The 23,867-nt window shown below is 44.5% G+C and overlaps 2 protein-coding genes across 3 annotated transcripts in view; one reads left to right on the top strand and one right to left on the bottom strand.

Moving 5' to 3' along the window:
• LOC149336110 (uncharacterized) overlaps nt 1–8,231 on the bottom strand; it is a 19,059-nt gene extending 10,828 nt beyond the window's left edge. The window contains exons 1-2 of the mRNA XM_089554658.1: nt 8,162–8,231; nt 5,638–5,776 (exon numbers count right to left, since the gene is read on the bottom strand). Coding sequence (XP_089410784.1) covers nt 5,638–5,776; nt 8,162–8,231 — 209 coding nt within the window. The remainder of the gene's footprint in view (nt 1–5,637; nt 5,777–8,161) is intronic.
• Nucleotides 8,178–23,867, top strand: LOC149336109 (uncharacterized). Of its 2 annotated transcripts, none has more exons than XM_089554656.1 (6): nt 8,178–8,507; nt 15,144–15,296; nt 17,396–17,546; nt 19,433–19,581; nt 20,670–20,778; nt 23,530–23,867. In XM_089554656.1, exons 1-6 carry the CDS (start codon nt 8,495–8,497, stop codon nt 23,756–23,758), a joined length of 804 nt encoding a protein of 267 aa, XP_089410782.1. In that variant the 5' UTR covers nt 8,178–8,494; the 3' UTR covers nt 23,759–23,867. The 2 variants fall into 2 exon arrangements, with proteins under 2 accessions (XP_089410782.1, XP_089410783.1); XM_089554657.1 differs by lacking the exon at nt 8,178–8,507 and adding an exon at nt 13,328–13,908.

The following is a 23,867-nucleotide window of genomic DNA, read 5'->3' as shown; positions in this document are numbered from 1 at the left end:
TAGAACCTCTACCTTCACGCTAGGCTGCACGTCGAGACCAGAGCAGCAATAAACCGTTTAAGTATACACATGTCTCGGTTATTTTTGGCCGATAGAATCTCCACATATTTTTATCTTTTTTTCGTGCGAAGAAATTGCAGTTACGGAAAAATACGGCGTCGCATCATTGTCATTATGTGAGGACTATGCGTTAACCCTTACCTGCTCAGAATGCCGATACGGTTACCACTTAGGCGCTTGTTCTAATACGACGAAAGCTGCCTACAAAGCAATGACAGATATCGATAAAAAAAGTTGGAAGTGTCAAACATGTGTAGTTTCAGCTGCTCGAGGCTCAAACATTGTAACAAAGGTACAGAAGGAGCAGTCTCTGACAGAAAGGATGCTAATGGAAATCAACAAAAAGCTCTGTGAACTACCGGAAATCAAACAGAAGTTAGATATCCTTTTCCAGGTAAAAGAGACAGTGGAAAGTATGGAAAAGTCTGTTCAGCATCTTTCAGATCAGTATGATGAAGTGCTGGCCAAAATGCAGCTTCAGTCCACTGAGATTGTCACTTTATCGAAAAGGGTTGAAAAGATTGAGGCACAGATTCAGTCAGAGAACACTAACACCGAAGTCTGCGAACTACGACAGCAAATAAACAGTCTGGAACAGTACAGCAGGCGGAATAACTTGGAAGTACATGGACTTGCGCAAACCAAAAATGAAAACTTGTTCCAAAAAATCAATGCTATAGCCCAGGACCTAGAGCTTCCTCAGTTGACTGAGCACGACGTTGAAGGCCTTCATAGACTGCCCGCTAAACGTGGCAAAACCCCGGCAGTTCTGGTTCGCTTTTCCTCACGTGTAATGAAGGACCAATGGATGGCAAAGAAGCAAAGTATGCGGGAAGCTGAATCCACAGTGTACTTTCTTGACAATTTAACAGCGCAGAACAAAAAGCTCATGTGGATGATGAGGACAAGGGCCACAGAAAAGCAGTACGAATATGCTTGGCACAGTAATGGAAAGCTTTTTGTACGCAAGTGCCAGGGTGAAACGGCAATACGGATCGCGTGTGTTGCTGACCTGGAAAATATCATCTGAGCAGGCACCGCCTCTACTTCGCCTTACTGATCAGTTTTTTTCATTATTTTTCTTTGATGGCATCACAAACACAGCCTCTTTACTACAATGCTTTATCTTTTAACTCTGCGGTGCGCAGTTGTCTTGTTCACGAAAATGACAGGATGTCAGTCTTTCATGTGAATATTAGAAGTCTAAAAAATAAGCACTTTGAAATGCAATCAGCTTTGGATTCCCTGAATCACAGATTTGATATACTAGCGTACACCGAAACATGGTTCACAAATCAAAATGATGTTATCTTCTTTCGTGGCTACAAGTTTGAAGGCGTGTTCAGAGAAAACCGTAGAGGAGGTGGCGTCGCATTGTATGTTAAAGAAAACCTTGACTATGAAGTTTTATCAGATTTTTCTCTTGTCGATACCCACTACGAATCGGTTGCTATAAAATGTCATGGAACACTGATCGCTTGCATTTATCGGCCCCCATCTAGTGAAAGTACCGAATTTATCAAGTTTGTGCGTGATCTTCTTGAATATGCTTGTATCGTAAATATCCCTGTTGTTTTGGTTGGAGACTTTAACATTGATCTTTTGACAAACAGCTCCCCGCGACGTCTTTTTTGTGAAACCATTGATGCATTTCTCTGCACCAATGTTATTCAGTCACCAACAAGAATAACCTTAGAGAGGGACTCATTATTAGATTTATGTGTTACAAATCATGAGTTATCAAGAGTGCTATCAGGTGTGCTTACATTTGATTTGAGCGACCATCTGCCTATATTCTGTTTTTTTCCTCGGGCGATAAAAAAAAGGAAGCAAGTACCAACTCCCCAGATAGTATATCGCAGTTTCAATCAAGAAAACTTAGCTAGGTTTAGATCCATGATGGAAAGCACTGCCTGGAGCGAAGTTTACAATGAGTTAAATCCTAGTATAGCGTACAATATCTTTCTTCAGTTAGTAAAAAGCAAATATGATACCGCATTTCCTTTGACAGTGGGAAAAACTCACAAAAAGTCTCGAAAGCCGTGGGTTACGAGAGAGTTATATCGACGAATTCAAACCCGTGACAGGCTTTTTGACAAATTCATCCAATCAAAAGATCCAGTCATACTTAAGGAATACAAAAAACTTAGAAATAAGTTAGGCTCTGATATTAAAAAAGCTAAGAAACAGTATTATCAGAATAAATTTTCAGCAGTCTCCAATTGCCCTAAGAAAATATGGGATTGTTTGAGCGACCTCATGGGAAGGGCGACAACCCATATTCCCAGCACATTAACATTCAATGGTGTTGAATACAGTGGCGCTGCTTTGGCAGACAAGTTTAATGCTCATTTCCTATCCTCTGGCGAATCATCTCAGAAGCAGGATAGAAATCATGAAATTGCTCAGTATATTGCCTCTCCAATTGGTAGTTCCATATTCTTGAATCCTTGCAGCGAACATGAAGTATTCACATTTCTTAGAAGCCTAGACAAATCCACTGCGGCAGGCGCAGATGAAATTAAGGCCGAGCCTATTATTGCTGTTGCCGATCTAATTAGCTTGCCCTTGCAGCATATATGTAACAACGCGTTAGTTCAAGGTATTTTTCCAGATGGTATGAAAATTGCCAGAGTGGTTGTTTTACACAAAGGTGGCCCTTATGACAATATAAACAACTACAGACCTATATCTGTACTCCCTTTGTTTTCTAAACTGCTGGAATATTTGTTCAAAATCAGACTGTGTAAGTTCTTTGACGACAGACAAATTTTTGTTAACGAACAGTTCGGATTTCGTGAGAAGAAGTCAACAGAAATGGCATTGCTTAGTATAAAGGAAAAAATATTTTCTAATATGGATGACAAACAATTTACAGTTGGACTTTTTTTAGATTTCAGGAAGGCATTTGATTCAGTTAAACATGATATTTTATTTTATAAGCTACCTTTTTACGGCATTCGAGGAGTTGCCTTAAATCTGATCCGTACTTATCTTTCCGGTCGCGTTCAGTATACATGTTTGAATGGTCATCAATCACAACCTGGTCAATTAATATACGGTGTCCCACAAGGGTCTATTTTGGGTCCAGTATTTTTCATTCTTTATATCAACGATATAATAGCCATCCCTCGAACTCCCACAATAATTTTATATGCAGATGATACCAGTGTATTTTTTTCTGGCATGCATCTTAGTAATATTCAGGCTGAGGCAAATGCATGGTTACAAGAATTGTCTTTATGGTTGAATATAAATAAACTAGAGTTAAATGTTAATAAAACAAAGCTTATTGTATTTAAGGCACGTAACAAGCCTGATAACAGTGAAATTAATCTTACATTCAAAAATAGCGTAATTGAGCGTGTTTCTTCCTACAAATTTTTAGGCATAATCTTTGAAGAACACTTGAGTTGGACCCTGCATATTAATAAGATTCATGCCAGCATATCAAGGTCATTATGTGTATTATATAAACTTCGAGACCTTGTTCCGAAATGGCTGAAGTGGCAGTTATATTATACCCTAATTCAATCACATCTTCATTATTGTTTACTTGTTTGGGGATCTACAACGAAAAATAACCTCACGAGGCTGATAACATTACAGAAAAAAGCAATACGATATGTCGAAAACCTTGCATACAATGATCATACAGGTTTGTACTTCACTAAGCATTCTATTCTAAAAGTCAATGAATTATTTGAGTTGAAACTGCTTTCTTATGTGTTTAACGATTTCAAACATCGTCCCACTAAATATGTTCAATTAAACTCTAGTAGTGACGCGCCTTATAAATTAAGGCACGTAAGTTACAGAGTACCATTTGTAAGGACTAACTATGGAACCGAAATGCTTTCATATTTAATTCCCAGTCTTCTAAATAAACATACACAGGCCATAGAAATTATTCAGAAATCTGTTTCCCAAAAGTCATTCAATAGAAATGCTAAAGCTTACCTCCTTTCTCGCCCGAATGATTAAAATTCTTGATGTCCCTGTTTTTTCCGTCAACTCTTTGAATTCTCGTGTTTTTCTTGTTGTGATGTGTCTTGAAAATATTTACTTTAATTATGTCATTGCAAAAGTATGCACCTTCCTCCTACTTTTACCTTGTATAATTATGTGTTGTTTTTTCTAATGAGAGTGTATGAAGCTCTTGCTTCTTTTGCCGCTTGTCGTGAGCATTGTGTCGGGTGCTTGGGCCCCGTCAGGCAGAGTGCATCTGCCTTTTGCCCCTGCATCCGAGACCTTGTTGTCTAAATAAAGATCTATCTATCTAACATTGCGTCTTCTCCTCGATTTTAGTTAGTTACCTTCCGCTTTTTCTGTTTCTCATATTTTCTTATATACTTTGAGTTATATACTTATATACTTTGCCCTCGAAGGCTCTGCACTCAACTCTGCTGAGCAAACTGCTGAGGAACTTTGCTGTGACCTTTTTTGAGTCACCCGTCTTCATTTTCATTTCTGCTGACTCATTAGAGGTCATTTTCGTGGGATCTTCGCGTGCAGTTAACTTCGTGCCTCTACAGGTGGCGAGGGGGACCTTTCTTTCCACTTTGCCTTCTACAAACCATAGCAGGCGAATCTTCCATGTATCCCGGTGGCAGGCGGGAAGTGTACTCAACACTACGCCGGAGGAAGGTACCTTCCGGCCTCACGCTGTTTTCCCCTTCAAGTTGACAGGAGGATTTCTCTTTCTCCACTTTGGCACCACCCGACCATGGTTTCTTTTTACGGCCCGACCATGGCAGGCAGTTCTTGCCACCTGCTCGGGGCAGGGAGTGGTAAGCGTGCACAACACTACGCTGGACAAAACCGGACACTTTTACTTCACTACATGGCTCCTACCGAAGCATTAATAAATAATAAATAATACGCGAAGGATGAGAATGGAAGTAACACGTGCGCAAAAATCGCTGACACAAGTTGGCCTGCAGTAAATAGTAACCATGAGCTCTTGAACGCACGACTATCGATACGGCCATATATAGCGCACACTACGAGCCTGGAGTGCATGGTTTGTCGATAAGTTATCTTTGCTATATCATTGAACTTGAAAGACGAGGAAGTAGTCGACAAAGGCGAAGAAGCCTACATAAAATCGAGAACCTGCCTGAAACTCTACGTTTCATAACAAACAGCCTACTAAGCGGAGATCGGAGGAAGAGATTTTGAGCAGGATGTTGCGGCGCATTCCGGACGTGACCTACCGACCTTAGACAGAGGCTCAGGCCACCCTTAACTGGCACCTCCGCGACAGCCTTGAGGCGGGCACACCAAAAGAAGGGAGCATTCTCAGGTGCGCATCTGTCACCGCGGGAGATGCGGCTTCGCTTTTATCGCCTCCCAAGTGGCTACCGACAGTAGTTTTCGGTTCAGTGCAATAATCACAGCGGCAGCTGAGCGAGGAAGCACCCTCAAGAAGAAAAATAGCAGAGAAGAGGCGCGGTAAATGTTGCACAAAGCTCTCCCTCGTACCTTTCTCCCTTCGCGTTCGTTGACTACGGTCGCTGTGAATGTACGGCAACACAACATGGCACAACAATATGGCTGCAAATCTTGTGCACTCACTCGCATAGCATCTTCAGGCGCTCCGTCTCCATTGTCAACTGTGCAACGAGACCTCTCACAACATACTTTATCGCCAGGTTCCAGTAGCAGACAGTGCCATTTCCAACACTACATTTCTGGAATTGGTCAGCAGTCGCATCTGAAACATAAATGCGCAATGAAGAATTTGATATCCATTAAAAGAAAAATTAATTATTTAGTACACGTAATATAGTACACGCAAAAAAAAATGTTCATGCGCCGCGCCAGAGGCCATTTTTGGCTAGTTTTTCGTCGGGTTTTAACTTAACTTCGCAAATGCACCTGATGGGTTCCTGGGGCAGACTGATATCCCTGAAATGAAAAAAAAACTGTACAATATTCTAATTAAATACCTCACTCATGAGGACATTACTTTCCCCTTAATGCTGCTGTAATGATACGGCGCCAAGAATAAAACAGCAGGGAAATGACGTTACATTAAGCTTAAATGACAGATGACGCCGTATTAACACGTTCGCTTATAGTCAAAAGCTCGTGGCAGGTGAAACCTGCGGACAAGGACTGTGCACAGCATTGAATGTCTGGGATTTTCCGCTATGGAACATGGCAGAAGCACTTGGTATGATTGCACAAGTAGACTGCTGTTCTAAAGTAGTGGATGTTTTAACAGCGAAGTGAGAAATAATATCCCCGCGCCTGAGCAAAGGCAATAAAGCAACACTACCGCGTCACACCCATTAGTCAACACGACAGTTGCATCTCATGTCAGTGCGAGACCAGAAACGATTGCGAGGAGCAAGCATTCAGACTTTTGACACTGGCTCTTGAAAAAACAAGGCTAAGTAAGCCTACGGCTAAGTTAATACATTCGGCGAGAGCTGCCTTGTCCCCGCCTTTTCTGTCTCTTATTCTTAACATATTTCTTCCTCTCTCTCTTTGTTTTTTTTTTAATTCTACTTCGTCCCCATCTTCTTTCGATTCCCTCCCTTTTTTACATTTTTCTTTACACGACGGGGTCTTTCCAATTTCTCCTCATTCTTTTTGCTTATCGCTCCGTTCTCCTGTTCTCCTCCCTGGTTCGCTGGCCCAAGGCTTGGATTTTGACTTTGGCATGTCTTGGCTTTGCACCCAAGCGGATTGGCACGCACCAAGCCCAGGAGAGCGAAGGAAGAGGAGCAACTAGAACGGGCTTCAGTTACACGACTTGAAGTAGGAGCCCATTTAAGGACATTGCCTTAGAATTACGCAACGTTTACGCTACGTGGCGTAAATGGCAAACCTCAGCGGGAGCTTTGCGCCTTGTGACGCGTGTGATGTGTAGCGAAAATATCGTGCGGAGCCGCAAACCACGAAACATTGCAAATATACCTCGCATGGAAAGCACGACGTAGTACAGCTGCCGCGGAACATTGGCGATTTGCTCCGCTTAGCGTAAAATAGCAAAGCTATGCAAACTCGCCCCCCCCCCCCCCCCCCCACGGCTCCGCTGTGCTTTCGACACCTAGACGATGCTTTTGCAGATATTTGAGGTCACGCAACCGGTGGGGACATTAACCATGCGTTCCCGGTGGCTGATACAGAAACATGCCGAGCTAGAAAACAGCGGACTAGTAGAGGCTTAATTATCGAACTCGCTACTATTCATTTTAGAGCGCAGCTCTTTGGCGTCCGTTCCTGGGTTTCGCGTCGTCGTCGGCGTTGTCGTCGGCCTCGTAACCAGCTCCGCCCCCCTTTCATCCCCCCAGCGCTAGCAGCGACCGACTGATACCGCTGGATGCCGCTGACGCCGCTAGAGAGTCAAGATAACGTGACTGCATAGAACACCGTCGCCGCCATGCAGAAAGAGGAGGAAAGGGTCCCCCCCCCCCCCCCCCTGTTCTTGTGTGGCGGATAGGGTGCTCTTCAGTTGCCGACGCGCCGGTTATTTCACGTAGGCCCCGGCACGTCGACGAATACGTGACCACCTTCCCACGGCTAGACCTGGTTCTTAGCGCTGCGGAAGCGAGGGTATCATATTGTTTGTGTCGGCATCGGCGGCGTTGTCCCTGAAACCAACTCCGCAGCTGGGGTTGACTCACTATCGAAAAGGTGAAACAGCTTATTTGGTGCGCTCAAATTTCGCATTAGGAAGTAACGTAATCGTCGGTAGTTTTTTCTCTTTCCTCTGATCTCTTACCTCTCCTCTATCTGCACGTTGGCAGCGGTGGTGGCTTGGCTAGAGCCAGTAGCAGGCCCGTGCAATTTCCTTTTCATCCTTCTCTCAGTCACAACAACAACATCTCCGGGCACTTACGAGGCGGGCAGGTGTTGGGATGCCGCCTAGAAGCAGGGCTGATTTGAACGAGAAGCGAAAGCTTCAGCGTGCCACAGAGACCGATGAAGAGCGGGATGAACGTCAACCAAGGAAAGCCATGTATTACCAAGCCTAGCCATCAATATGCTTCGCATCTGACTAGGCTTAACCTTAGCTAAGCCTCAGCCATTTTTTTTTTCGAATAAAAAACCCACGGTAGAGCTTCCTGACGCGTGAAATTAGACTTACCTCGTCCTTGCAGTAGGGTCACGAGTGATAAAAGTGTCACTGAAGCAGTCTTCATAGCCGACACCGTCATCCTTGAACAATTTGGTTATTCCATATTTGGGGCTGTGAAGAGTAAGCTCGAACAATCCGAACGCTTAGTGTTTTGGACAGCCAGTAGATAGGCGTACGGTTTTCGCCCACTGAGCGAAAAATTCATACGCGCCGTTATTGCAGTCAACATGAACGACGCGTTACTTGTTTTTTAATAGATGATGTCGTCCCCTGGTGCCTGTCTCATCGTCCTTGTTTGCTCCAGATTATCTCCCGACATACTCACGAAACCATACCTGCAAAATGCTTATGAAGGGTAAGTTTTGTCACGGCTCATTTCCTGCTCTGGTAGGCGTGCAATTATGCGCAGTGCTGTCACAGGGCAGTAACCGGACAAATTGCTTCATTCTTGTCGACTAGTATCTGAGCATTGTGCGATCGAATATTTCTGCTTGGATTATTAGTCTACCTGTATGAGATAAAAAACAGTGGCATTAATTCGTTCAGTTATCTACTGACAGCTGATTAAAGTAGCTTCGAATACCTTTTTCATCTTTTCTCGTCCAGCTGCTGATAGACTGATCATATAATTGTTTCTGCTTCAAACACTGAATCATGGCCCTGCGCTCCATTCATTACGCACTTTGGCCCCGTCGCGGTGGCTGAGTGGTTACGGCGCTCGGCTGCTGACCCGAAAGACGCGGGTTTGATCCCGGCCGCGGCGGCTGAATTTCTTGAAGGCGAAATTCTAGAGGCCCGTGTGCTGTGCAATGTCAGTGCACGTTAAAGAACCACAGGTGGTCGAAATTTCCGGAGCCCTTCACTATGGCGTCTCTCATAGCCTGAGTCGCTTTGGGACGTTAAACCCCAATAAACCAAACCATTATGCACTTTGAGGTCCAAAATTTCTAACTATTTTCGTTTTGCGGCATCTACGATTGAATGAGTGCAAAGGCAGTAGGCACGACCGCAGGCTCGCAGAGCGAGCGCTCTCAAAGCCCTTGTGTTAGAAACGAATGCCTAGACATCAATGAGGTATTTTCTACACAGTTATTATTTTTTCTAGTACATAGATAGGCGACAGTCGGAGCTTCTTCCAGATAATTCTAGATAGCGTTTTCTATCACACCCAGTTTGGATAACCTTCTCAAGTTAAATAGTGACGGAATGGAGGCGATGTCACTGGAAGCAGGGCATAATGTAGAAATTATCGAGCATGGCACAACAAAACCTGGCACAACGTGTGTGAGGTCGTGGTCATAATACGCAAATTTGTTCCATTGTGCGAAGTTTTAATACTACAGAAAGCGGGGCCTAGCTGTTGCGAGAGTTCGGATACTAGTGATTCCCACCATATCATATATGTGCGTGCCCATATAATCAGCCCGTAGCTCATGTCTAATCATGCCGTGTACCAGTTTGCAGTCATTCTAAGCGAATAGAAAGTACTACCTAATGTTAAAAATTTTGCTGCGGTTCCTTCCCGAACAGTTTTCAGTGCACTGTAAGGCTGGCACTCTCAAGGTCTCCCGGAACACTGGCGCCTTCAAGAATTCGTTTTGAAAGACCTCACTCCTTTTAAATCTGTTTCCAGTGGCATGAAGATCGCAAGTGAGCCCGAAATTAAACTTTTGGTCTGTTTTTTTTTTTTATAACAGAATACCTTATTTGTTGGCCTTTTAAACCCAGAACGAAAAAAGATGCTTCTTTCTTATATCAGTGCTCACTCAAAATGATAAGGAGAGGCGTCAGTTCGCTATGCGTCATGTTTACCCAGTAAAAATCCTGACGACAGAAAACAATTGAACAAAGGTTGATCGGAAACCGCAGGCCAATAGCCGTCGATTCGACAAGAGGACTTGAGTTTGTCTGGTCCCAGACAGAGACAAGGTCTGCAGTCGAAAAGCTTGCTAGCTGATTAAGGTGCCTCCCAAGTCTTTTGTTGTCAAAAATACCACCTTCCTGCCCTCTCCCCACTCTAAAAACATTGTGCGTAAACGCTTAATCACGCCTTGTTTTCCTTCATGAAATAGAATTGAGCGTCTGGGCTCATACGTGTGATATGAGTTTCCTTACTTCGTTCTCGCGCTTTCCGAGCATTATAACCTGAACAAACGATAAACTCAGCCACCCTTTAACTGTTACGAACACGACAAAAACGTTTTAGTCGAACTACTGATTCCGATTACTTTAAACCGAAAATTGTTGTTCACATTATGATCAAAACAATTAGACGAGACCCTAGAGCCATTTTTTCTTGTGCGTGAAAGAAAATGAAATACCAAAAAAGAGGGAATGCAGGTTTATGCGAACTTCGGCGATCGGGAAGCGAGGGGAAGGGGGGTTAATGAAATGAAAATTGGTTGAGAGTTGATTTTGCGGCAATACTGGGCATTCCACACAGTGTGAGAAAAGCCTATGGTCACAGGCGAATATGAAGCTGACGAGCGGCCACCAAAAGACTTAGACAATTACGAATACATTAGTGTCCGTCCCTACGACCTCCAAACGGTTCTGTGCTCACTCCATTTTGCACTCTTTGTTGGCTGGCGTTCTCTGCATGCCGTGGGCAGAGAAGTTGCTCGCGGCGAAAGAGCAGCTAAAATAATCCGCGTTGCAGAAGAAATCGGTAAGATGCAATCCGGCAGAGAATATTAAAGGGAAGCTGAAACCGTTTTTTGAGAATTCGAGGTTGTTCAAGCATTCGAATCCATCAAGCTTCTAGATAAAGCATGCAAAGTATTTTTGCACTAGCATTTAAAATGGTGGCATAATCGTCGATTAAAATCGCGACGATGTTTAGGTTTCTGACTATGTTAGAGGAGTGCGAGGAAACTCGGCAGTGACGTCATTGTTGCCGAAATTTCAGATGTCCGCGGCCTACGCCTGCATGCCGCTGTGCGTCATCGGATGGCGCCAAACAATGCACCGTGAGCTTCTCCTTCGATGGCGTCGGTTTCCTTCCGTGGAATAACCATTTCCTCGCTGGAAACGTAGTGCCATCATACGGGACGTCATTATCGGGGCCTCTGCCCGCCGCTGTGCACTTCAGAGAAGCCTGAACGTTGACGACGACTTTATTCGGCGATTGCGCCCCCATTTCAAATGCTAGAGCAAAACGATTTCGCAGGCTTTGTCTGCCCATTTCGCACATTCGGCAACCTTAAACTCATCGAATTGTAGAACCGCTTCAGTTGCCCTTTACGGAGATGAGCCCTGACTGGCGGAGAAAGAAAAGAATAGTCTCCCGAAACAGCAAAGACATGCCGGAGGTAATTTGGCGGCCCGAACAGTGGCACATACTCTGACCTCGAGACGTTTCTTCCCTACGCTATCGAGGATAGAAGAAGTCGCGACCAGGTTGCTTCAACGGAGATGGAGCACATCGAAGCTGGGATACTAATAAGTCAACAGGGCATATCATGAGGCAAGTTTTGCGCGAGTCATGGAAAGCTCCAGCATTTCAAGAATGCAGAAAGATTTTTGATAAGAACGCGAACGAGTTCTGGCATGAACATAAAACCGCGATGCGACTTTATTGTTGTGTGATTCCGTCGACGGCACAAAGCTGCGACCTGCCGTAATATTTAAGCCCAATACAATTCCAACCACTTCATTACATTTTTGAATTTTTCTGCGGGCAGAGGTCAGTTCTGGGATGAACAGTGACATGAAAACAATGAAAGAGTTTCCAACCGAAAACCAGTTGTGGTGTGTGCGTCAACGCTCCTGACGAACTTGTATCACGGTCAATGTATGGTGGAGACGCAGTGAAAGATCACTTCGAGGAAAAAAGTATTACCCTAATTATAATCCCTGGTGGCATGATTTCTACGCTACCGCCTCTGAAGGGTTCCATCGACAAGCCGTTCTTGGCACATGGAACAGGCTGTATGATCAATAGGTGAGCCACAGATATTAGGCCCTACACCGACGGGTGGCTTCCAAAGGCCAGACATCGAATTGTTGCGTCAGTGGATCATCGGTTAGTAGAAAGCCATCCCGGTAGAGGAAGTGCATTTAACTACAGCTTGGACGGACCGGAGGATTATGACATCTTTGACAACGGCTATGAAGCGTCGGAGACGGCTGTATGCCATAACTGAATGCTGTGAAACAAAATAGGTTCGATAAAAAAATGATCATTTACGCATTTATAAAGGCCCGTATTATTGCAGCTTCAGGAAGTAACTGCGCAGGTATACGAGCGGACAATTAATTTTCCATTGCAGGGGCTGAAGAATAAGATGTGGCTTTTATGCTGGTGCAGTTTATACACGTGTGTGGATCTACAGTACATGAGCATTCGTAAAACGCACAAAGAGTTATTACCAACATAACAGAAACGCTTCGAGGTGGTCTTAGTGAAAGCGCACGGCTTTGTAGTTAGCACGGCTTTATATCACAAATAATTTCCTACCTGCATAGCCAGACAGCTGCATTCCCTTGATTAGTCGACGTCATGTGCCTTCCAGATCAGGTGGTTTGCCGCCAAACTCTTGAATTCACTTAGTTCTGAACAGTCTTGTTCACGTAACAGAAAATAAGTACCCAATTACAATACAATTACTCCATCTGAAATGTAACTGATTAAAGTGGCCAGTTACAGTGACAGAGAAGTAATTGATCCCTATTGCGTTATTTTTCTTCCAAGTTTTACTGCCATCACACAGATTTTACCCGACTGCAATGAACTACTTCGGCTCGCATTGACATTTTGTGACACGTTGTCAGTTTGAAAGTGCCGTGGTATTTTGAATTCGTCGGCGCTAATTTTCCCGCATTTCGTCGTGAAGTGATCAGCGGCTGTATGAACACTCTCTGAATTGTATTCTCCAGAGGAAAGAACAGTACTGTTGCACAAGACCACCTTACACAGCAGATCGTAACTGCGCAATCCTTCGATGCTAATCTCCAAGCCTTTCACGAAGCTGCAGCGTCGTTTTTGCTTCGTGCTTTGTATAGAAGCCTCAGAGTTGTGTGCAGTGGGAAATAAGTTGCTGCACCGAATGGCGGGACGGAGGGTCTCTATAAAGACACGTGATAATTACTGGAACGAGGACTGCCTTAGAAAAGGCCGTGTCCTGGCTGTGGTCTGGACATGAATGCGCGTGACGCTTCTCTGCAGTCGGTATGTTGTCGCGCTGTCACAAAGGAAGCATTTCAGCTAGCACTAGGGTTTCCAGACAGGTGCAGGCTCTCAAAGCTGTGCTGTTGGCTACAACTTGTTTTTGGAAAAAAAAGTAACTGATTACCTTTACTCGAAACAGAAAAAAAAGTGACTGAATTATCGACAACTTTACCGTTTGAAAGAAGTAAGCGATTAGATACAAAATTATAAGAAAACAAAATTGATTATAGTACCTATTACTTGTAACGTGTTACGTAAACCTTTGGTTCTAAGGCACTGGGGAAGCCAATGCTTCATCTCTTGTTTCAACGCCAATGTTCTCCTCATAAGATGGTATGCACCTGATTTTTATAAGCCTCTTCAGGCTCCACTGAAAATCGTTGTCATGGTTTTGTTTCCTTCTTTTCCATACAGAAATACAGCCTAAATTCAGTACTATCTCGTCCAGAGCCCGAGTAATAGGAGACGGCCCGTCTTCAGCCAAAATATCCGTGATCTGTTGCTGAATGGAGAAAAATCGCTTAAAGATCGATGCTACTTACCAGCGAGAGGGCGAAAGTGGTTGAGATGGGAGTATGAACTGCTTGTGAGTGTCCCTACAAAGCTTCCATCTTCTCTCTGCATAGCATAAGCGCCATTCAACACTGATGACCTAGAACTGGCAGCCGAAACCAATCCCTTTTATCACCGTCCTGATTTTTTTTTATCCTGTGAAAACTGCGGCAACACTACGATGTGAAAGCGCTCTTTCTTTGATGTCTTCAAAGGAAAAAAGTGTTAACTTTGATTCAGATTACTAGATCTAATTTATTCTGGAACAGGAAGTGAGATTAATACTTGTTTTAAGGTAATGTTTGTTGACTAATGGTTCAGGAATAAAGAACGCTTCGCGTTAACGTGTCCGCCAGCCAAGGGTTTTGTTTAGAAACTGCTGAATTCTGTAGTTTCCAACCGACACACATCGAAACACTTTTCCGTCGTTTTTTAGCCGTGTTGTCGTACATGCAAGGGATTGTGAAGAGGTCGGGTTGAACTATAAAGTTCTGCGTTAGGATCGGAGCAACGCTGCCCATTGTGTTTGCACGCTGGTACAAAACATTGTCGTGTTTATGTGCATTCTTGAAAACCTCACTTTGCCTGTGCATTGCATTTAGAAACGTGCCTTCGACAATGAATCTGATGGTTTGGTTTATTGGTTTATTTGGGTTTAACGTCCGAAAGCGACTCAGGCTATGAGGGACGCCGTAGTGAAGGGCTCCGGGTAATTTCGACCACCTGGGTTTCTTTAACGTGCACTGGCATCGCACAGTACACGGGCGTCTAGCATATCGCCTCCATCGAAATTCCAATGAATCTAATGTCGGAAATCTGGTATAACAGCTCTACTCTTATACGCGGCCTAGTAAAGAAGCGCTCCATGTAAGCCCCCACCTGAAAAGCCCGCTTTCATTTATCTTTCGATACGCTACAGTGTTTGATAAAGGCAGACCGCCTTTCTGAAACAAAGGGAGCCTTAAAAATTATCACTCAGCGGGGGGTCATCTCGACTTTACGAAAGCTCCAACGCTCCTCTCACAAGCACAAAGGGTGAGCACCGTGCAGATGCACTTATGAGAACACTTCGCAATCGTCCGTCAGCCCGCACGTGGACTTGATCGCTGTGAGTTCCGTCAGTGCAGTGCTTAGCCATTTTCTCGCGCACAGAGCCGAGTGCGCATAAAGGATCTAAAACACGCTATCTGCGCCTATGAATAGAAAAAAGAAAATGTCATTAACCTAGCATTTTGATAAAACAGTGCTGAAAGTTGTTTCTTCATGCAGGAAGTCGTCGTGCACCTCAATCATCGAAGACGTGTTCTCAGCTGAACATTTTGTGGGCTGTGAAGGAAAATAGTGCTTCAGAAATGTTAGTGGCGAATGTTGGGAAGCTGGTAGCGACTTTTATAATACTGCTGCACATCGTCGTTGAGGAAGGTAAGACTTCATTTCATTTCATTTATTGAAGCCTTAAGGGCCCGTGGGCATTACATAAGGTGGCATTACATATTTCATGTTCACATCTGCATGTTCATGATTGGTACTGCAGACATGGCTGAAGCGAAAAATTGAACATCGTAGACTTGTTGAACTGGCGTTTTTTGAAAGTGTACTTAGGCCTTGGTAATATAAGCCCTAAAACAGCGCCGGCAAAGCAGTGTAACAAATGTCTTGAGTTCGAAGCGCTCCTTTGTGCTTTTCTTGGATCATGATCCAACCAGATTAACTTAATTTTCTTCTGTAGGTAGGCTGGATGCGATTATATGACTATCATGACGTAGATGACTGTACGTTGAATGAAGCATTCGTTTTAGGTGCCAATGTCTCATAGCTCGGAGCCTTTCTTGTATTTTCTTATGTGGAAGTGCGACATGTAGTCGGCATTGGTAACATTGCACAAAAAGCATCCATGTAACACTCGTTTTCAGAATCCGAATGTGCGTATGCCTCAATTTCATCAATAGAGATTGATTGCTGTTAATTGTGGTGGCAGTTTGGTGCGCCATTCACTATACAAAACCCTTCTGAAACAATTATAGGCTGCGTTAACTATTTTTCTATTCAAAAACGACCTGATTTAAAGAGACGTGAATGGTTGCAATAAATTTAATTATAGTTTTCAAAGGCATGTAATCTGTGGTAAGCCAGTGCGATGAAATTGGAGACAAATACAACGCTGTAGGGTTAGACAGAGAACAGGTATGAGTTAAGAAATGCAGATAGGTTATTCAACGCTCTAAATATAACTGCATGGCGCAAATTTCAATGCCAGCTTTATGTGTAAATACTGTGCATTTGTAAATTTTTGGTCGGCCACGAAAATCGCTTTGTGCGGGTACGCTGACAGAAACTTTATTGAACTAAAAATTTTGGTCAGCAGCGTAGGCTACGAACAGCTACTAGTTTATCTTGGAAGTAAAAGCTCATCTTCAGCTACCCAACATTTCGTTAAAGTAAAAAAAGTAGGAATGCCAAGAAAGCTTGTTTCGCATCCCGAAAGCAAACAACAGATGGTCCGCTCCTCTACTTACCCTTCTAAGACTGTTATGATCCAAGCGTCAAGACTTAAGAACTACGTGCGGAATGCGCATACTTAATAAAATCATTGAGCTTCGTCTACTATCATCCCGTTATAGATGGCTGCGTCGATTGATAAATTTCTGAATTTATGTTGATTAGTTTCAAAATATTGGCTTTATGATTTGTTTAACGCCTCTGCTAGGGTTCTGGCATTTATGCAATAAGGATACAAGATACGCCCATATCATCTAATAATGAAAATACGTTAGCGGAAAGAATCTAGCGCCCGACGTAGACTGCATATTAATGATCGAAAGTGTTATTTTGCATGTTCAAATACAGAGGGTAGCGTGGTTACGGGTTTAACTTCCCAAAGCGACTCAGGCACTGAGGGATGCCACAATGGAGGGCTCCGAATAATTTCAGCTTCCTGGGGTTCTTAAAAGTGCAGACATGGCACTCTACACGGGTCCCTGGGATTTCGTCTGCATCGAAATGCAACCACCGCGGCCGGGATCGAACCCGCGTATCTTCGGTCAGCATCCGAGCACCGAGGTGGCTATAAGAAATTCCTGCTATTGCTGTAGTATGTTTGAACGTAGATCGCTTCACAAATAAAGTAACGGTGGCACATACCTGCGCGCCGTTTCGTAACGTTCCGCAACTTGTAGGTTCCCAGTTTTGCCGCTTTCATGGCGTGAAGTTTTATCGTCTGCCGTCAGCACATTTTTTTTCCTTAAGGGTAAAAAACTGACAAATAGTCACCTCTTTATAAATGATCGCCTGCCTTCCTGCCTGTCTCCTGTAATAATGGCTCCTCTTATTTGGCTCTTTCACGTTTTTATCTTACAACGGGCGCACGCAGACTTCTTGTACACGATTTCCTGAATCTCAGGAGCGAACCTGTTTCTTCAGAATTCCGCCATCACATTTCCCAAGGGCGTTAACTACAGATGAAGAAAAATAATAGCGCACTTCTCTTCCAGTGTTCACGCAGCATTTTTTTTACTTTTCAGCTTTCTGTATTGGCGACGTCGATAACGAACTCCAGTGCAACGTCCAAAATGCCATAACTTGTTATTGGAACATAGCCGACAAGTATGGAAAAGGCCAATTTCTGGCGGTTCCTGCCAATCGAAAGGACTACCTGACGTCGTTTTGCCAAGTGTACGTAGGCGTCGCTGCATGTTTACTAGAAACTATGGCGCTCTGCGCTGCTTCCTTGTATTTAGCGACCGTCCTGCTCATCATGAGACGAAAAGTTCTCAAGTTTAATTTTCAAACCTGTCTAAATGCTTTCTCAAGTGCAATGCGGAATATGGGCAGCAAATTTTTGGAAACAACAAGCAGAGCGCAGGAAAAAACTAACATGGCAATAAAAATAAGTGCTGCAAACTAAATGTGCAAAAGACAAAAACCTAATGGGAGAAATAAATTAACCGAATGGCGCTTGTAGCGTCAGTGAATATGTGATACAAGAATAGTCGAATACTAAAGAAAAAGAAAGGAACATGACGCGATAGCTTAATGGGTTAATTCCCATGTATGCAGAACTGGTGACTGCACATTCATTGAACCCTGGGAGTCTTCATACAACTCCTGGCACAGTGGTGCGCGGTTAAATGATACGCCACTGCCCTGCAATGGCAATGGTGCCCTGCAATGGTGCAATGGTGCCCTGCAATGGTGGCAGGTGTTGCCACCGGTAGGGCTTGTGCGGCAGAGGTTGCTCTTCCCGAGCGACCAATCATTAATTTAACTGCCGCCTTCCACGGCGGGCAGTCTGCTCACTATCGGGTGGGCAGCTCTCCCGAAGGTCAGGTTGCACACTCGGCGATATCCGGCTTAACCTAGCAGAGTGAGGCTATCGCTTCAAAATGCACACTGAAAGCAGTCGGCTCGAAAAGGAGCTGTTTCGGTGTGCTTAGGTCAAACGATAGATTACTGATTAGGGAAGCGCAATAGATATCCTTTATCAGCGGTGACCTGCAAGAGCCCACTTCTGCAGCGACAACTCCCAGCCAGTCGCTGTGTTGGCGGCGATGCACAAAGCTTGGAAAGCGGCACCAACGCCTAGCTATATGGATGATAATCGAGAAATAAACTAGCATTATGACGCGCACGGCGCAGTAGCCAGTGTGGCTGGTTAGCCAACATTGCAAGTTATAAAGCACGGTAGAAGAGCACAAGAGAAAGGCGGATGCTTCTGTCTGCAGTGGCATGATGTCGAAACCCATAGGTGGTAATAGAATGACTTGAGAAGCATAGGCCATGGGCATTCATTGGGTACTGTCTATCCACATTCCTGGTGTTCATTCAACTACCTACTTTCCTTACCCTCTTTCCCGCCCTCGTAGAGTGCTTAGCTGATATGGGACCAAGTAAAATACCAACTGGTCCCGATGGAACAAGTCGTTCCTTCGTCAGGGGCTGACTCCCAGCGGCTTAATAATGCGACTTCGCTCCCTCTGGGTCATATGTGTGGCAGTTTTGCTGAATGTATTCTGCAATACAGTGCAATTTCTACGCGATAGCGTTACGGCTGCGCTTGTGCAGATAATCTTGCATCGTCGGTGTTGTCGTCGGCGTTGTGAGCGAATAGGGTGGCCCGGGTAGCCACCGCTCGGAGAAGAAGCGACCTAGGTGGGCAACCTAGGCCACCTGACCTTGTGACGTAATCGTAAACTACCCTCCGGACTGTGAGCAAACTGAAAACCATGTCAGGTAGCTTTAAATTAGTCAATTTTCCAGGGACCTATGAATATGGAGTTGAGGATGGCAAACATGGGAAATAACTACTAACGCTATCATGCCATGCCCTTAAAGCAGAGTCTAAGTGCCCTCTAATTTTTTTTGAAATTCGATTCTTTGTGCATCTACTTGCTTAAGCGGTATTTTTGTAGCCCTTAGAAAGTTCGCGCTTAAAAAACTAGTTTATGAATTTTTTTTTGTTAGAACTTGTTCTTGTGTCCACCTGCTGTTATACTTGATGAAATCGGCAGCATGTAAAATAAAAAAATAAATGAAAAGCACTATTCTCCTGCCTACTTCAGAACTGAAAACGCAGTGGAGTTTCCCGAGGACGCAAGCTGCAAGGATTTCTATGCGGGCTGCACGGACTTTAAAAAGCGCAAATTCGCAAGAATGGAGGCAGGCTACGCCGAGCTCCAGAAAGCTGCAACGGCTACAGACGTGTGCCAGCGTGAGCAGATTCATGCATTCTTTCTTGTGCATCTTCTCAACGATTCATTGTTATATTTTCTAAGATACTTGGACTGTCGCTACTAATCACCAACAAGAAGCCGCTATTGACGAAGGAACGTGCCGTTTTGAGGCTACTGGGATGAAGCGGATTTGCAGAAAATAATTATACCGCGAAGATATTTATTACATGTTTTCTTGCAGCCGTTTCTGTATGTGCCTTAGGGATTTAAGTCCACTCATGTTTCTTTTGTATTGTTCTTTTTGGGTCTGTTCCTTAACGGCAATCTAAAGCATGACTGCTTTACTCATTATTTATTGCTTAAGCAAACTCACGGTTGTCTGATCTTTTCCTCGGTCGATTCATTCAATTCTATCTTGACCTTGAAAATGTAATGAAATCGGCGCGATGAACGGGGACGAAAGTAGAACACGCAGAACAGGACCAGTGCCTGTGTGTTCTATTTTTTCCTTTTTTCGTCGCGCCGTTTTCATAAAATCTTCAAGCGTGAACCAACCAGCCCAAGCGAAAGTTTTACTTGAGCACATTTCTAACTTGACCAACTAACGTAGTAACGAATTCGAAGTACGCGGTACGTTGTTTGGCACTTCGGTCTTTACTTTTACAGTGCATTTTGCGCGGGACAATGAACGGTGCTCTTTTTTCTGGTAAAAGCATGAATTTCCTTCTGTAGCACCCTAGCCAAATACACGACAAAGCGCACCAGAAAGTCATAAGTGCGACAACCACGGAGTACAGTCACAGTGCATCCATCGTGCAGATGGGAAGCTCTGAGTATACCTTTGCTTGTGATGCATCGCAACGCATTATTAAGTGAGCTGTAACATCGGCAGGCCTACCAAAAGTGCATCAGGAATGGAAGCTTTGCATTTTTCGACACACAATCTACTACAAAACGATGAAGTCAATCTGACTCGGTCGTGGTCTGCTTTTTTTAATTTCTCTCGGTTAAATTCAAATTAAAATCGCTGCAGAGCTTTCTTTGCCTTAGTGAGGCTAGTGATTCTTATTTTACTATTTCTCAAGTAGCCAATCACCTTTATCTTACACGTATCTTCCACACACAGCCGTAGAGTCCCTCGGCCAGTGCCTCAACTTGAACGTCATCAGGAACTGTGACCTCCCTCCAGTCTCTGGGGTCGGTATAAGTGTTGCACGTATGACGTCAAGACGACGGTAAGGGAGACCTCAACAACTGTGGCGTGCTATATGCTTGTTGGCGTTTTACTAGCCATTCTTTCTTGTTCTTCTTTCTGTTGTTGATTCGTTGCGCCTTCACGCGATTATTTAATGATTCTATGCTTATTGGTCTCTGTGTTCGTATGTATTCCATGTTCTGTTTCTTTTCTTTTTTTTCATCGCAGGCAGGCGCCGTGCTTATCAGTGGGACTTGCTAACAAGTCTGGTCCGTTCTTGTGCCATATTACTTATATACTTTACAAAAATAATAACACTGATGTTAACAGCATTCCACTAAACATGATGTATATTGCAATTATTATTATTTGGTATTATTAATGATTCATAACAGCTATGAGAAAATGTGCTTACCTATACTGAGTCAAATTTTCTTACTGAAAAGAGAAATCCGCCAAGGGGAACTGACATGAACGAAGGCAAGCCTTGTGATAAAAAAAATGAAACCAGCGAACGGAAATACCCCGCATTCCGTACGCCTAAAAGTTCAACAGTTCAACTGCTGGCAGCGGCAGCAAAAGCCCGCGTACTTGTAATTTAGTAGAATGTCATAAAAAATACGTTTCTAAAAGGTAAAGCAAAAAGTAAAACGGCATGAAAAATGCATAGCAATCTTTCTGCGTAATTCTCGTAGAGCGTTACTTTCAAGGAGTATCTGGTCTTGAAAAGAAACTATTGAGAAATGAAATAAACGGTTTATGGTTGGGTATAGTTTATGGTGTTTAACGTTCAAAAGCGACTAAAACTATGAGGGACGGCGTAGTGGAGGGCTGTGATAATTTCGACTACCTGGTGTTCTTTACCATGCGCTGAAATCGCCCGACAAGGGCCCTCTAGCATTTCGCCTCCGTCGAAACGCGACCGCCGCGGCAGTGATTGAACCCGCGTCTTTCGGCTGGAGGTGCCGGTGAAAACTTTTATTATGAAGGGTCAGGAGGTATGCTTGGATCAGCCCGTAAGAGACCGATCCTTACAGGCACTAGGTGGAGGTCCCAAGTTTGAGACCCTAGTGGCAGTGGCCGCCGCCCGGGCGCGCCCGACTAAGGCTTGTTGGGACTGCAAGTCGCGGCAGTCGAGCAGGGTCGCCTCCCAGTCCTCCCTGGTTGGGTTGGGGATGGGGGGAATAACGGGGTTGGAGGGGCAGGCCCACACCTTGTGATAGGCGTCCAGAGACACCGCTCTGCAGTGCGGGCAGCTGCCACTAAAGGAGGGGTCAAATTGATTTAGTGCTGCTGGGTACAGCAATGTATTGGTGAGAAGGCGGACAAGGTGCCGCTCATCCCCCTTCTTGAGGCCTATATATGGGCGAGGGTAAAGGCGATGACTATCTTGATAGTAGGTTGTAACATCTTTGAAGGTATAGACCGGATTAAAATCGGGCAGTGGAGGTGAAAACAGCCCGGGTCAGCAGCCGAGAATGAAAACCACTGAGCCACTACGGCGGCTACATTAATACAAGAAACCTAGCAAAAATAAGATTAGTATCAATTTTCAGGCGTCCATTTTATTGCACGAGGTATCCATGGTGTTAGCGCAGTGCACCGGGATAGTGATTTAAGCTATGTTTTGAAGAAGGCTACTAGCCAAATTACTGAGGAAGAATTTTTGCTCAGACGCCACCAGTTTTCATGACGCTCTTTAAGGCAAATCTTTTGAGTGCGATTTCTCCCTAATTTGGCTAATGCAGTATTAGCATACCATTTATAGCCTGTAATGGCGCGGACAAAAGAAAGACCTGAAAAATTGAGATGAAACGCAGCAAAAGGATGTGATGTCCCGGTGGTCTTCACGGCACCCAAAAAGCTTTCGGGCATGTGCAATATGGTTCAGGGAAGTGGAGAAAAGAATGGTTTAGTTTCGTTTATTGGAGTTTAACGTCCCGAAGCAACTTAGGCTATAAGGGACGCCGTACTGAAGGGCTCCGGGAATTTCGACCAACTGGGGTTCTTTAACGTGCACTGACATCGCACAGTACACGGGCCTCTAGAATTTTGCCTTCATCGAAATTCAGCCGCCGCGGCCGGGATCGAACCCGCGTATTTCGGGTCAGCAGCCGAGCACCATAGCCACTGAGCCACCGCGGCGGGGCGAAAAAAAGAATGAGCGCCGCACTAAGCACGTAGACAGGTTCGTTTCCTGCAAAACTGGGGTGGTGTACCAAATACCCCTCACATGTAGGAATTGCTACATAGGGAAAACTGGACGTTGCCTTAATGTTAGACTTCAGGAGCATCGCGCAGTTGTTGAACTGGCGGGGAACTGTTGGGGGGGGGGGGGGGGGGGCGGAACTGGCAAAACATTGTCGCCATTGTCGTAACTGCACGGCCAGGTTCCGCGACACAATTGTCCTGAAAAAATTAACGACCCAGCTTAGCAGGGAAATTTTTGAAGCCTAGTGCGTAAAAAAAGAAAATGACCGTTACATCAGCTCCACTTCGGTATCGTTGTCCAAGAAAGAATTCAGCTATCTAGATGCTAACATGTGCCACGCGCGCCCACGTGCCTGTATAATGTGGTGGTGTCTGTTGTTTGCCAGGTGTGATTACGAATCTTGTATAAATGTGGTTTTCCTTGTTGTCAACCTTAGTTGAAGTTCCGCGTCTTGTCCTGTGCTTTTCTCTCTTCATCCCTCGTCGTTTTGCGCGGTTGCAATACGCACTCCATTTCCTACGCTACAGACTTGCAATCTTATTTCCTCTTGTAAATGCTTTTTGTCATCTATATTTTCAGGGCGGCCGAAAAACTGAAGGCATGCCTGCAAAAGTCGCTGCATTCCTGCGATTCCAAAAAATATGGTGCAGCCATGGGACATCTCAAGCGAATAGCTGACAGCATCGTTGAACTTAACACACCGTCCATGCTTGGGGTGGGGCTGGGTAGTGGGTCTACAGGAGCAGGGGCAACTGCCGGATTGGTATGGGTCGCTGTTTTCAGCTGGTTCTTAAGAGCCCTTTGTTGAGTATTACGGAAACAAGTAGTTCAATACCTGCTCTCTTGGCGTATGTTGCCCGAGACACAAACATGTCTCCATGTATAAGTAAATAAAGAGCAGTAATCCTTGCCACCCA

Source organism: Amblyomma mixtum, chromosome 7 (genome assembly GCF_055824585.1).
Source record: "Amblyomma mixtum isolate Tamu chromosome 7, ASM5582458v1, whole genome shotgun sequence".
NCBI classification, from domain to species: domain Eukaryota; kingdom Metazoa; phylum Arthropoda; class Arachnida; order Ixodida; family Ixodidae; genus Amblyomma; species Amblyomma mixtum.
This window is presented reverse-complemented; position numbering and strand designations above follow the sequence as displayed.

Excerpts from the sequence above, each read along its gene's own strand:
- LOC149336109 (XM_089554656.1), top strand. Across the intron at positions 17,547-19,432 it reads CTGACGTCGTTTTGCCAAGT|AACTGAAAACGCAGTGGAGT; the intron begins GTACGTAGGCGT and ends TGCCTACTTCAG. Across the intron at positions 20,779-23,529 it reads CGTATGACGTCAAGACGACG|GGCGGCCGAAAAACTGAAGG; the intron begins GTAAGGGAGACC and ends CTATATTTTCAG.